The sequence below is a fragment of the Tinamus guttatus genome, unplaced genomic scaffold (genome assembly GCF_059628265.1).
Source record: "Tinamus guttatus ecotype Peru unplaced genomic scaffold, ASM5962826v1 Tinamus_guttatus_pri_ptg000305l, whole genome shotgun sequence".
Taxonomy (NCBI): Eukaryota; Metazoa; Chordata; class Aves; order Tinamiformes; family Tinamidae; genus Tinamus; species Tinamus guttatus.
In genome coordinates, this window is record NW_028288839.1 from 16,507 (window position 1) to 30,047 (window position 13,541).

At 66.3% G+C, this 13,541-nt stretch overlaps 1 protein-coding gene across 1 annotated transcript; it reads right to left on the reverse strand.

Moving 5' to 3' along the window:
- Nucleotides 1-1,818: 1,818 nt before the first annotated feature.
- Nucleotides 1,819-13,354, reverse strand: EIF3G (eukaryotic translation initiation factor 3 subunit G). Its single transcript, XM_088528162.1, has 10 exons — nt 13,296-13,354; nt 12,558-12,604; nt 10,094-10,186; nt 8,571-8,659; nt 7,413-7,472; nt 7,037-7,141; nt 4,979-5,168; nt 3,763-3,870; nt 2,016-2,152; nt 1,819-1,929 (listed from the first exon to the last, which is right to left on the reverse strand). The coding sequence occupies exons 1-10, from the start codon at nt 13,313-13,315 to the stop codon at nt 1,819-1,821; spliced, it is 960 nt and encodes a 319-aa protein (XP_088384288.1). The 5' UTR covers nt 13,316-13,354.
- Between the last annotated feature and the right edge of the window lie 187 nt (nt 13,355-13,541).

Genomic DNA, 13,541 nt, shown 5'->3' on the forward strand with positions numbered 1-13,541 from the left:
CAGCACCCAATCCAGGAGGGAGCACCCAGGGGTGGCCATGGGGCTGCCCCACGGCTTGGGGGGCTGCCCCACGGCTGGGGGGCACCAGGCAGGCGCTGGGAGCGGGTCCTGACCCTTCCCGGGCCGTAGCTCCGGGATAACGACCTGGGATAGCACCGGGATAACGACCTGACATAGCACCGGGATAACGAGCATCTCCGGTGCCTGGGGTAGTGCTGGGATGAGCAACGTCTCCTGGGGCTGGAATAGCTCTGGAATAACGAGGGGCTCCGGTGCCTGGGATAGCACCGGGATAATGAGCGGCTCCGGAATCGCGGAGGTCTCCGGTGCCTGGGATAGCACCGGGATAACAACAGTCTCCAGAAGCACCGGGATAACGAGCGGCTCCCGTCACTGGGGCAGCTCCGGGATAACAAAAACCTCCGGCAGTTGCACTGGGATGACGGAATGTCTCCAGCGCCCGGGATAGCACTGGGATAATGCAAGGCTCCGGGGGCTGGGATAACACCGGGATAACTCGCGGAACACGCATTCCCTTCCCGCATCCCGCGCGCGCGGAGCCGAGCGGCTCCCGGCAAATAAAGCGACTGGCGGCGCTTTGGAATTCCCGACTCCGCGGTGCGGACGGGAGTGACTTTATTGAGGGGCTCCGGCCGCTCCGGAGCCTGCGGAGCCGCCGCTTCAGTTGGTTGAAGGCCTGGAAAGAAGGAGGGAATGGGCGGTGGGAAGGGGGAATGGGCGGTGGGAAGGGGGCAGCCATGAAGAGCCCCCATCCCATTCCCATGGGAGCTCCCATCCCATCCATCGGCGCCCCCATCCCGTTCCCATCGGAGCGCCTGCACTGTTCCCATGGGAACGCTTGTCCCGCTCCCATCGGAGCCCCCCCTGTCCTGTCCATGTCAGAGCCTCTATCCCATTCCATTGGCGTCTCCATCCCGTCTCTACCCTGGGAATCCCCATTGTCTCCCCTTATTCCATCCACATGGGAGCCCCTCCACATCCCATTCCCATGGGAGTCCTCCATCCTGTTCCTATGGGAGACCCCCCCCCCCCAATCCTGCTCCCAACCTGCTCCCAAGGGAGGCTCCCCACATCCCGCTCCTGTCCCATTCCTGTGGGAGCCCCCCCCCACATCCCATTCCCATCCCATTCCCATAGGAGCCCTCCATCCCGTTCCCATGGGAACCCCCCCATCCTGTTCCCATGGGAGCACCCCCGCTTGCACTCCCCTCCCGTTCCCGTCCCATTCCCAACCCGTTCCCGTCCCATTCCCCTCCCGTTCCCGCTCCTGTTCCCATCCCCTTCCCGTCCCGCTCCTGTCCCATTCCTGCTCCCGTTCCCGTCCCATTCCCGCTCTGTTCCCATCCCGGACCCATTCCCGTCCCGTTCCCGTCCCATTCCCGCTCCCATTCCCGTCCCATTCCCGCTCCCGTCCCCGTTCCCCTCCCCATTCCCGTCCCATTCCCGCTCCTGTTCCCGTCCCTGTTCCCGTCGCGTTCCCGTCCCGTTCCCGCTCCCGTTCCCATCCTATTCCCGTCCCATTCCCATCCCATTCCCGTCCCATTCCCGTCCCGCTCCCGTCCCATTCCCGTCCCGTTCCCGCTCCCATTCCCGTCCCGTTCCCGTCCCGTTCCTGCTCCCGTTCCCATCCTATTCCCGTCCCATTCCCGTCCCATCCCCGTCCCGTTCCCGTCCCGTTCCCGCTCCCGTTCCCGTCCCTGTTCCTGTTCCCGTCCCGGTTCCCGTCGCATTCCCATCACGTTCCCGTCGCGTTCCCGTCCCGTTCCCGTTCCCATCCCATTCCCGTCCCGTTCCCGCTCACTTGGCCCATTCCACGTTGAGGATGAGGTGGTCGTAGCCGAAGCCGGAGACGCCGGCGATGGCCCTGGCCGCGTCCTCGCGCCGGTGGAAGCTGATGAAGGCGAAACCCTGGCGAGGAAGAGGAGCAGAGGGGGTGAGGCCGAAGCCGGGACCCCCCCGTGTCCCCCGTGTCACCCCCGTGTCCCCCGTGTCACCTTGGACTGTCCCGTGGTCTTGTCCTTGGCCAGGTAGATGCGGGAGATGGAGCCGAAGGGGCGGAAAAGCTCCTGCAGGTCGGTCTCGCGCGTGTCCTCGGACAGGTTGGTGACGCGGATGGTGGCGTTGTCATCGGCTGCGGGGGGACAGCGGGGTGACCATGGGGGTGACAGTGATGGGGGGTGACCATGGGGGTGACACTGACAGGAGGGGGATGACAAGGGGTGACAACAAGGAGGTGACAGGGGGTGATGGGAAAGTGACAGCGGGGTGACCATGGGGGTGACACTGACAGCGGGGTGACAAGGGAGGTGAAAAAGGGGATGACGAAGGGTGACAACAAGGAGGTGACGGGGCGATGGGAGGGTGACAGCGGGGTGACCACGGGGGCGATAGTGACAGGAGGATGACAAAGGGGGTGACAAGGGGTGACGACAAGGAGGTGACAAGGCGTGATGGGAGGGTGACAAGGGGGTGATGATGGGGGTGACAGTGACAGGGTGACAACTGGTGATGGGGTGATGACAAGGAAGTGACGGGAGTGACAAGAGACAGCAGGGGGGTGACAAGGGGGTGACGAGGGGGTGACAACAAAAGGGTGACCAGGGGTAATGGCGGTGACAAGAGGATGATGGGGGTGATGACAAGGAAGAGATGAGAGGTGACAGGGGGTGACAAAGGTGACGAGAAGGTGACGGGGAGGTGACAGGGTAACAGGATGGCAGAGGGTGACAAGGCAGGTGATGGGGGGTGACAAGAGGTGACAGGAGAGGACAGCAGAGGTGACAGGAGAGGTGACGGGGGTGCTGGGGGGGTAACAGGGGAGGTGACAGGGGAGGTGACAGGGTGCCGGGGGGGTGACAGGGTGACAAGGGATGATGGGGGATGACAGGCCAAGTGACAGGAGAGGTGGTGGGGGGGGACCAGGTGACAGGGGAGTTGACAAGGTGGATGCCAGGGGAGGTGACGGTGGGGGGGAGGGGGTGACAGGGGAGGTGACAGAGGGCGCTGGGGGGGTGACAGGAAGTGCCAGGGGAGGTGACAGGAGGTGACAGGAGGTGACAGGGGAAGGGCCAGGGGAAGTGACAGGAGGTGCTGGGGGTGACAGGGGAGGTGACAGGGGAGGTGACAGGAGGTGACAGGGGAGGTGACAGGGGAGGTGACGGGAGGTGACAGGACGTGACAGGTGGGTGGCAGGGTGGGTGACGGGGTGGCAGGGGGTGACGGTGGGTGGCAGGGGGTTACAGGGGGTGACAGGGGAGGTGACAGGAGGTGACGGGTGGCAGAGTGGGTGATGGGGTGGCAGGGGGTGACAGGGCGGGTGGCAGGGGAGGTGACAGGGGAGGTGACAGGGGAGGTGACAGGGAGGTGACAGGGTGGGTGACAGGGTGGGTGACAGGGTGGGTGACAGGAGAGGTGACAGGAGAGGTGACAGGAGGTGACGGGGGGTGACGAGGGGTGACGGGGCGGGTGGCAGTGGGGTGCAGGGGGAGGTGACAGGAGGTGACAGGCGGGTGGCAGGGGAGGTGACAGGCGGTGACAGGAAGTGGCAGCGGAGGTGACAGGTGGTGACAGGAGATGCCAGGTGGGTGGCAGGGGAGGTGGCAGGAGAGGTGACAGGAGATGACAAGGAGGTGACACGGAGGTGACAGGCAGTGACAGGAGGTGACAAGAGGTGACAGGCGGTGCCAGGAGGTGACAGGGGGGTGACAGGTGGTGCCAGGGGTGCCAGGTGTCCCGGCTCACCGCGCCGGTTGGGCTGCATGGACTCCCCGCGCCGGCAGGCCCCGTCGCGCAGGCTCGGCGGGACGTACTTCCCGGTCTTGAGCTGCGGCGCCGGCAGCGGCTCCGGCTCTGCGGGGACACGGGGACGCGTCGGGGACGGGGACGGGGGCGGCTCCAAAGGGAAGGAGCCCCCCGTCCCCGGGAAGCGGCTCCATAGGGAAGAACACCCCCATCTGCGGGAAGCAGTTCCATAGGGAAGAGCCCCCCCCATCCCCTGGAAGCGGCTCCATAAGGAAGAGCCCTCCTGCCATTCCCAGGAAGCAGCTCCATAGGGAAGAGCCCTCCTCCCATCCCCAGGAAGCGGCTCCATAGGGAAAAGCCCCCCCATCCCCGGGAAGCGGCTCCCAGGGAGAACCCTAGGGGAAGACCCTATCCCGGGAAGCGGCTCTGTGGGGAGAACCCATCCTGGGAAGCGGCTCCACAGGGAAAAGCCCTTCCTGGGAAGCAGCTCCACAGGGAAAAGCCCATCCCGGGAAGCAGCCGCCAGGAAGCAGCTCCACAGGGAAACGCCCATGTTGGGAAGTGGATCCCTAGGGAAGTGCCCTTCCTGGGAAGCAGCTCTGCAGGGAAAAGCTCTTCCTGGGAAGCGGTCCCATCCCGGGCAACAGCCCCATTCCAGGCAGCGGCCCCATCCCGGGAAGCGGCCCCATCCCAGGCAGCGTCTCCCAGGAAGTAGCTCCACAGGGAAGTGGCTCCATCCCGGGAAGCGGCCCCATCCCAGGAAGCGGCTCCCAGAAAGTAGCTCCACAGGGAAGTGGCCCCATCCTGGGAAGCGGCCCCATCCTGGGAAGCGGCCCCATCCTGGGCAGCAGCTCCGCAGGGAAGCGGCCCCGTCCCAGGCAGCGGCTCCCAGGAAGCAGCTCCACAGGGAAGCGGCTCCATCCCAGGAAGTGGCCCCATCCCAGGAAGCAGCTCCACAGGGAAGTGGTCCCATTCCGGGAAGTAGCTCCACAGGGAAGCGGCTCCATCCCAGGAAGTGGCCCCATCCCGGGAAGCAGCCCCATCCCGGGCAGTGGCTCCTGGGAAGCAGCTCCACAAGGAAGCAGCCCCATCCCGGGAAGCGGCTCCACAGAGAAGCAGCCCCATCCCGGTCAGCCGCCCCATCCCGGTCAGCCGCCCCATCCCAGGAATCCGCCCCATCCCGGGAATCCGCCCCATCCCGGGAATGGGCTCCCACCTCCCGGCAGCTTCTCCTTCTCCCCCGTGGAGAGCCCCAGCTGCTCGGCCAGCTCCTTCTGCATCGGTCCCAGCGTGTCCTTGTAGGGACAGCGCGTGGTCCAGTGGTCGCCCTTGCAGATGCGGCAGGACACGATTTTCTGGCCCTTCAGCTTGTTCATGGGGTCCTCCTCCTCCTGGCAGTTGAGGTCCTGGGGACAGCGGAGGTGGCAGCGTCACCCTGTGCCCCCCCCGCCCCCCCCGGTGTCACCTCCCTGGCACGGTGTCCCCCGCTGTCGCGGTGTTGCGCCCCGGCGCGCTGTTGCACCCCCGTTGTGTTGGTCCTTTGTTGTGGCCTTCCCCCATCGTGTCATTCCCATCGTATTGTCCCCGCTCCCCGTCACGTTGTCCCTGTGTCACTCCCATGCTGTCCCCATCACATTGTCCCCATTGCGTCACCCTCATCACATTGTCCCCATCGCGTCACCCCCACATTGTCCCCACCACATCACCCCTTCATACTGTCCCCATCGTGTCACCCCATCATACTGTCCTCACGTTAACCCATCACGTTGTCCCCATCGCGTCACCCCCATCACATTGTCCCCATCGCGCCACCCCCATCACATTGTCCCCATCATGTCACCCCATCGTACTGTCCCCACGTCAACCTGTCAGGTTGTCCCCATCACGTCACCCCCATCACATTGTCCCCATCACGTCACCCCATCCTACTGTCCCCACGTTAACCCGTCACATTGTCCCCATCACGTCGCCCCCATCGCATTGTCCCCATTGCGTCACCCCCATCACATTGTCCCCATCGTGTCACCCCATCGTACTGTCCCCACGTTAACCCGTCACGTTGTCCCCATCACATTGTCCCCATCGCGTCACCCCATCCTACTGTCCCCACGTTAACCCATCAGGTTGTCCCCATCGCGTCACCCCCATCACATTGTCCCCATCCTCCCTGACGCAGTGTCCCCATTGTGTCCCCTCCGTCTCAGTGTCCCCACTGTGTCCCCCCCGTCTCAGTGTCCCCATCGTGTCCCCCTTTTCTCAGTGTCCCCCCCGTCTCGGTGTCCCCATCGTGTCCCCCCTGTCTCGGTGTCCCCCCCGTCTTGGTGTCCCCCCCGTCTCGGTGTCCCCATTGTGTCCCCCCCGTCTTGGTGTCCCCTCGTATCAGTGTCCCCATCGTGTCCCCCTTTTCTCAGTGTCCCCCCCGTCTCGGTGTCCCCATCGTGTCCCCCCTGTCTCGGTGTCCCCCCCGTCTTGGTGTCCCCCCCGTCTCGGTGTCCCCATCGTGTCCCCCCCGTCTTGGTGTCCCCTCGTATCAGTGTCCCCATCGTGTCCCCCCCGTCTCGGCGTCCCCGTTGTGTCCCCATCGTGTCCTCCCTGTCTCGGTGTCCCCATCGTGTCCCCCCCGTCTCGGTGTCCCCGTCGTGTCCCCATTGTGTCCCCCCCCGTCTCGGTGTCCCCATCGTGTCTCCTCCATCTCAGTGTCCCCATTGTGTTCCCCTCGTCTCAGTGTCCCCACTGTGTCCCCCAGTCTCGGTGTCCCCATCGTGTCCCCATCGTGTCCCCCCCGTCTCACTGCCCCCCCGTCTCGGTGTCCCCATCGTGTCCCCATTGTGTCCCCCCCGTCTCAGTGCCCCCCCGTCTCGGTGTCCCCATCGTGTCCCCCCCGTCTCGGTGTCCCCATCGTGTCCCCATCGTGTCCCTCCCGTCTCGGTGTCCCCCCTGTCTCAGTGTCCCCATCGTGTCCCCCCGTCTCGGTGTCCCCTCGTCTCAGTGTCCCCTCGTCTCAGTGTCCCCATTGTGTTCCCCTCGTCTCAGTGTCCCCCCGTCTCGGTGTCCCCATCGTGTCCCCCTTTTCTCAGTGTCCCCCCCGTCTCGGTGTCCCCTCGTCTCAGTGTCCCCATCGTGTCCCCCTCGTCTCAGTGTCCCCACTGTGTCCCCCAATCTCAGTGTCCCCATCGTGTCCTCCCTGTCTCGGTGTCCCCATCGTGTCCCCCCCGTCTCGGTGTCCCCCCCGTCTCGGTGTCCCCATCGTGTCCCCATCGTGTCCCCCGCTCACCTCCTTGCTGGTGATGAAGGTCATGAAGACGTCGTCACTCACGGTCGTGGTGGCCACGTTGGGGCCCGGAGCGTCGAACTCCGAGTTCCCAAATTTCTTCCAGTTCTGGAAAACGGCCGGAAGCAGCTCAGGAAGGAAGGAGACCGGGAACACCAGGATAACCCGGGAATGCATACACGGGAAGGCAGGCCGGACAAGGTGTCCCCCAGTCTTCCCGGAATGCCGGGATAACCGGGAATGCACACATGGAAGGGGAGGCTGGACAAAACAGCTGCCTGGCCTTCCAGGATAAACCAGGAATGCTCCCATGGAAAGGGAGGCCGGACAAGGCAAGCGCTCGGCCTTCCTGGAATACCGGGATATCCCGGGAACCCACCTTCCTGCGGGCCACGGCCTTGGACGCCTTGCGGGTCTCGATGCGGAAGGTGCGGATGATCTGCGGGACAAGGCGGGATCGTTCGGAGCCGCGGATCCCAGCTCGGGATCGTTCGGAGCCGTGGATCCCAGCTCGGGATCGTTCGGAGACGCGGATCCCAGCTCGGGATCGCTCGGAGCCGCGGATCCCAGCTCGGGATCGTTCGGAGCCGCGGATCCCAACTCGGGATCGTTCGGAGCCGTGGATCCCAGTTCGGGATCGTTCGGAGCCGCGGATCCCAGCTCGGGATCGTTCGGAGCCGCGGATCCCAGCTCGGGATCGTTCGGAGCCGCGGATCCCAACTCGGGATCGTTCGGAGCCGTGGATCCCAGCTCGGGATCGTTCGGAGCCGCGGATCCCAGCTCGGGATCGTTCGGAGCCGCGGATCCCAGCTCGGGATCGCTCGGAGCTCTGGATCCCGACTCAGGAACGCAGGATGGGGCAGGATCCCAGCTTGGGATCGCTCGGAGTCACGGATCCCGGCTCAGGTGGACGGGATTGCTCGGAGCCATGGATCCCACCTTGGGCACATGGGACGGGGCAGGATCCCAGCTCGGAGTCGTGGATCCCGGCTCGGACACACGGGACGGAGCAGGATCCCGGCTCGGGATCACTTTGGGCTGTGGATCCCGCCTCGGATCCCGGCTCAGGTGCGCGGGATGGGGTGGGATCCCAGCTTGGGCACGCGGGACAGGGAAGGATCCCGGCTCAAACACACGGGACGGGGCAGGATCCCAAACTCGGAGTCGTGGATCCCGGCTCGGACACATGGGATGGGGCAGGATCCCGCTCGGGATCACTTCGGGCTGCGGATCCCGGCTCGGACACATGGGACGGGGCAGGATCCCAGCTCGGGCACGCGGGACACGGAGGGATTCCCGGCTCGGAGCTGTGGATCCCGGCTCGGACACACGGGACGCGGCAGGATCCCGGCTCGGGCACGCAGGACACAGAGGGATTCCCGGCTCGGAGCTGTGGATCCCGGCTCGGACACATGGGATCCGGCAGGATCCCGGCTCGGGCACGCGGGACACAGAGGGATTCCCGGCTCGGAGCTGTGGATCCCGGCTCGGACACACGGGACGCGGCAGGATCCCGGCGCGGCTCCCGGCTCCTCACCTTCACCTTGCGGCCATCCTCCTCCTCCCGGTATTCCGTGATGGTCTTGATGTTCCCGCTCACGAGCTCCTTGGGGGAGGGCAGCGGGCCTGGGGGGGGGGGCGGTTATCAGAGGGGCTCCCTCTACCACACAGCCCCCCCGGGAGCCCCCCCACACCGAGCAGCCCCCCCAAACCCTGCAGCCCCCCCCGTGCACCCCCCCCCCACCCTGCAGCCCCTTTCATGCCCCCCCCGTGCAGCCCTCCCCCCATGCAACCCCCCCAACGCACCCCCCCAACCTGCAGGCCCCCCCATGTCCCCCCATGCACCCCCCTTGAGCAGCCCCCTCACAGCCCCCCCGCTCACCCCCCCTTGAGCAGCCCCCCCCAGCTCCCCCTTGAGCAAGTGCCCCCTCCTTGAGCAGCAGCCCCCCCTCCCCATGCACCCCCCCTGCAGCCCCCCCATTCACCCCCCTTGAGCAGCACCCCCCGCAGCTCCCCCCTGCCCTGTACCCCCCCACAGCCCCCCCCGCTCACCCCCCTTGAGCAGCCCCTCCAGCAGCTCCCCCCGCCCTGTACCCCCCTGGCAACCTCCCCCGTTCACCCCCCCCCACAACCCCCCCTAGCTCACCCCCCTTGAGCAGCCCCCCCACAGCCCCCCCCACCCTTGAGCAGCAGCCCCTCCCCATGCACCCCCCCCAGAGCCCCCCCCTGCAGCCCCCCCGTTCACCCCCCTTGAGCAGCCCCCCCAGCAGCTCCCCCCTGCCCTGTACCCCCCCCGCAGCCCCCCCAGCTCAGCCCCCTTGAGCAGCCCCCCCTGTACCCCGTTCCCCCCCCCTTGAGCAGCCCCCCCGGCAGCTCCCCCCGCCCTGTACCCCCCCCCGCAGCCCCCCCCGTTCACCCCCCTTGAGCAGCCCCCCCTCCCTGGACCCCCCCGCAGCCCCCCCCCCCCACTCACCCCCCTTGAGCAGCCCCCCCCTCCCTGTACCCCCCCTCTTTACCGCCCCCCCCCCAGCTCACCCCCCTTGAGCAGCCCCCCCTCCCATGCACCCCCCTGTACCCCCCTCTTTAGTCCCCCCCCCCCCCGGAGCCCCCCTTGAGCAGCCCCCCACCTTGAGCAGCCCCCCCTCCCTGTACCCCCCCTCTTTACCCCCCCCACTCACCCCCCTTGAGCAGCCCCCCCTCCCTGTACCCCCCCCTCTTTACCCCCCACACTCACCCCCCTTGAGCAGCCCCCCCTCCCTGTACCCCCCCCGTTCACCCCCCCCACTCACCCCCCTTGAGCAGCCCCCCTCATGCACCCCCCCGTTCACCCCCCCCAGCTCACCCCCCTTGAGCAGCCCCCCCTCCCTGTACCCCCCCCCTTTAGGGCCCCCCCCCACTCACCCCCCTTGAGCAGCCCCCCCTCCCCATTCACCCCCCTGTACCCCCCCTTTAGCCCCCCCACTCACCCTCCTTGAGCAGCCCCCCCTCCATGCACCCCCCCTCTTTACACCCCCACTCACCCCCTTGAGCAGCCCCCCCTCCCTGTACCCCCCCTCTTACCCCCCTTGAGCAGCTCGGCCTCGGCGCTCAGGCCCCCCCCCAGCACGGCTCCCAGCGGGATGTCCTTGAGCAGCTCGCTGGACACGCACTTGTCTGGGGGGGGACGGGACGGGGGGGTCACACACTGTGCGACCCCCCCCACACAGCACAGCACAGCAAGCTGCACGGGGGGGGCTGCTGCGCTCTGGGGGGCTGGGGGGTGAATGGGGTCAGGGGGGTGAATGGGGCTGGGGGGGTGAATGGGGCTGGGGGGGTTAATGGGACCAGGGGGGTAAATGGGGCTGGGGGGGTAAAAGGGGCTGGGGGGGGTGAATGGGGTCAGGGGGCAAAAGGAGCTGGGGGGGTAAAAGAGGCTGGGGGGGTGAATGGGGTCAGGGGGGTAAATGGGGTCAGGGGGGTAAAAGGGGCTGGGGGGGTTAATGGGACTAGCGGGGTAAAAAGGGCTGGGGGGGTGATGGGATCAGGGTGTAAAAGGGGTTAGAGGGGTTAATGGGACCAGGGGGGTGAATGGGGCTGGGGGGGTAAAAAGGGCTGGGGGGGTGAATGAGGTCAAGGGGGTAAAAGGGGTTGGGGGGGTTAATGGGACCAGGGGGGTGAATGGGGCTGGGGGGTAAAAGTGGTTGGGCAGGTGAATGGGGCCGGGGGGGGGGGTTAATGGAGCTGGGGGGGTAAAAAGGGCTGGGGGGGTGAATGGGGTCAGGGGAATATAAAGGCTGGGGGGGGGTAAAAGGGGCTGGGGCAGGTGAATGGGGCTGGGGGGTAAAAAGGGTTGGGGCAGGTGAATGGGGCTGGGGGGGTGAATGGGGTCGGGGGGTAAAAGGGGCTGGGGGGGGTGATTGGGACCAGGGGGTAGAATGGGGCTGGGGGGGTGAATGGGATCAAGGGGGTAAAAAGGGCTGGGGGGGGGAAAAAGGTGCTGGGGCAGGTGAATGAGCCTGGGCAGTTAATGGGGTCAGGGGAGTAAAAGGGCTGGGGGGGTAAAAGGGGTGGGGGAATGAGTGGAGCTGGGGGGTAAAAAGGGCTGCAGGGGGTAAAAGGGGCTGGGGGGGGGGTAAAAGGGCTGGGGGGGGGGGTAAAAGGGGCCGGGGGGGGTAAAAGGGGCTGGGGGGGGGTGAATGGGGTCGGGGGTAAAAGGGGCTGGGAGGTTTTGGGGGGCGGGGGCTCTTCCCGTCCTGGGCCGGGATCTTGCCCGGATTGGCCGTAGGAAAAGGGGATCCAGGCCCGTTCCAGGCCTGGGTGGAACAGGAGTGACTCAGGGCCGGGAATGTTGCTGGGATCGGGGCCCGTGCGGGGCCTGGGACACGCGGGATCCCTAGTGTTGGGAATGGGGATTCCCGGAGCGGCCGGGAGGAGCGGGGAGCTCGGGGGGAATCCCTGCTGCCAGGGCTGGGATTGGGATCGGAATGGGAATTGGGATCGGGACTGGGATTGGGATCGGAACGGGGATCAGGACTGGGATTGGGATCGGGACTGGGATTGGGATCGGAACTGGAATTGGGACTGGGATTGGGATCGGGACTGGGATTGCGACTGGGATTGGGATCAGGACTGGGATTGGGATCGGGATGGGGACTGCAACTGGGACACGGACTGGGATTGGGATCAGGACTGGATTGGGATTGGGACTGGGATTGGGATCGGGACTGGGATTGGGATCGGGACTGGAACTGGGATCGGAACGGGGATCGGGACTGGAATTGGCATCGAGATCGGGATGGGGACTGGCATTGGGATCGGGACTGGGATTGGGATCGGGACTGGGATCGGGACTGGGATTGGGATCGGAACGGCGATCAGGACTGGCATTGGGATCGGAACTGGGATTGCGACTGGGATTGGGATCGGAACTGGGATCGGGACTGGGATTGGAATCGGAATTGGGATTGGATCGGAACTGGAATTGGGATCGGGACTGGGATTGGGATCGGAACTGGGATTGGGATCGGGACTGGGATTGGGATCGGGACTGGGATTGGGATCGGGATGGAGACTGCAACCAGGACACGGACTGGGATTGGGATCAGGACTGGGATTGGGATCGGAACTGGGATTGGGATCGGAACTGGGATTGGGACTGGGATTGGGATCGGGATGGGGACTGCAACTGGGACACGGACTGGATTGGGATCAGGACTAGGACTGGGATAAGGATTGGGACCAGGATCGGACCGGGGATTGGAATCCGGGTGGGGACTGGGATTGGGATCAGGATGGGGATTGGGACTGGGATTGGATTGGGGATTGAAACAGCGCTAAGGACTGGGATTGGGATCAGGATGAGGCTGGAACTCGAATCAGGACTGGAAATGAGATTGAGACGAGGATCAGGATCAGACTGAGAATGGAACGGAGATTGGAACTGAGATTGGGATCGGGATTGGGACGGAGCCGGGACCGGACCGGGGATTAGAACCGGGATTAGAACCGGGACCGGGATCGGCCCCGGGGGGGGGGTCCCGCTCACCGTCATCCCCCTCCTCCTCCACCTGGTCGGCCCAGCTGGGCTTGGAGCTGCCGGGGGCGGGGCCTCAGACGGGGGGCGGGGCCTCAGCCGGGACCCGCCCCCGGCAACACCCCCCTCTCCGGTAACACCCCCCGGTAACACCCCCCCCCCGGTGTCCCCCCACCCCCCGCGGCCCTTCCCGCTTCTCCCCCCATCCCGGTTCCGCCCCCCCCCCATTCCCGTTCCGCCCCCCCCCATTCCCGGTTCCGCCCCCCCCCCCCCCTTCCCGGTCCCGGTTCCCTCCACTTCCGGTCCCGGTTCCCCCACGTCCCGATCCCCCCCACGACCACTTCCGGTCCCGGTTCCCCAGTTCCGGTCCGCACCGCTCCCCGCTTCCCTCCCCCTTCCCGACTCCCCCCATTCCCGATTCCCCCCCATTCCCGGTTCTCCCTCCCGGTTCCCTCCTGTTCCCGGTTCTCCCTCCCGGTTCCCTCCTGTTCCCGGTTCCCCCCCGTTCCCGACACCCCCTCCCCCATTCGCGGTTCCTCCCGGTCCCGGTTCTCCCTCGCTCCCGACTCCCGCCCTATTCCCGGTACCGATTCCCCCAGATCCCGCCTCTCCCCCCCCCATTCCGGGTCCCGATCCCGGTCCCGAATCCCCCAGGTTCCGACCCCCCCCCCCCCCATTCCCGGTTCTAGTCCCGCCCCCCCATTCCCGGTTCCGGTCCCGGTTCCGGTCCCGGTTCCGGTCCCCCCTCACTCGTAGTCTCCCGTCGGCATCGCGCTCCCCGCCGCCCTCACGCGCTCCCCGACCGGAAGGACGCGCCGCCACTTCCGCCGGGGGAAGGGGGCGGCGCCGCGAGGCGCGGGGGCTGCCGGGAGCGGTTGCCCTGGCAACCAGGCGGCGCGGGGGGGGGGGAGCGGAGAGCGCGGTTATAATTTATAGGAGCGATTTATTTGAAGAAATATTACAACATATAAAAACTACATAAAGGAATTCCCACTT

Coding starts and splice junctions, on each gene's coding strand:
- EIF3G (XM_088528162.1), bottom strand. CDS start 13,315: ATGCCGACGGGAGACTACGA. Junction 12,605..13,295: donor ATGCCGACGGGAGACTACGA/GTGAGGGGGGAC, acceptor CGCCCCCGGCAG/CTCCAAGCCCAGCTGGGCCG. Junction 8,660..10,093: donor GGCCGAGCTGCTCAAGGGGG/GTAAGAGGGGGG, acceptor CCCCCCCCCCAG/GCCCGCTGCCCTCCCCCAAG.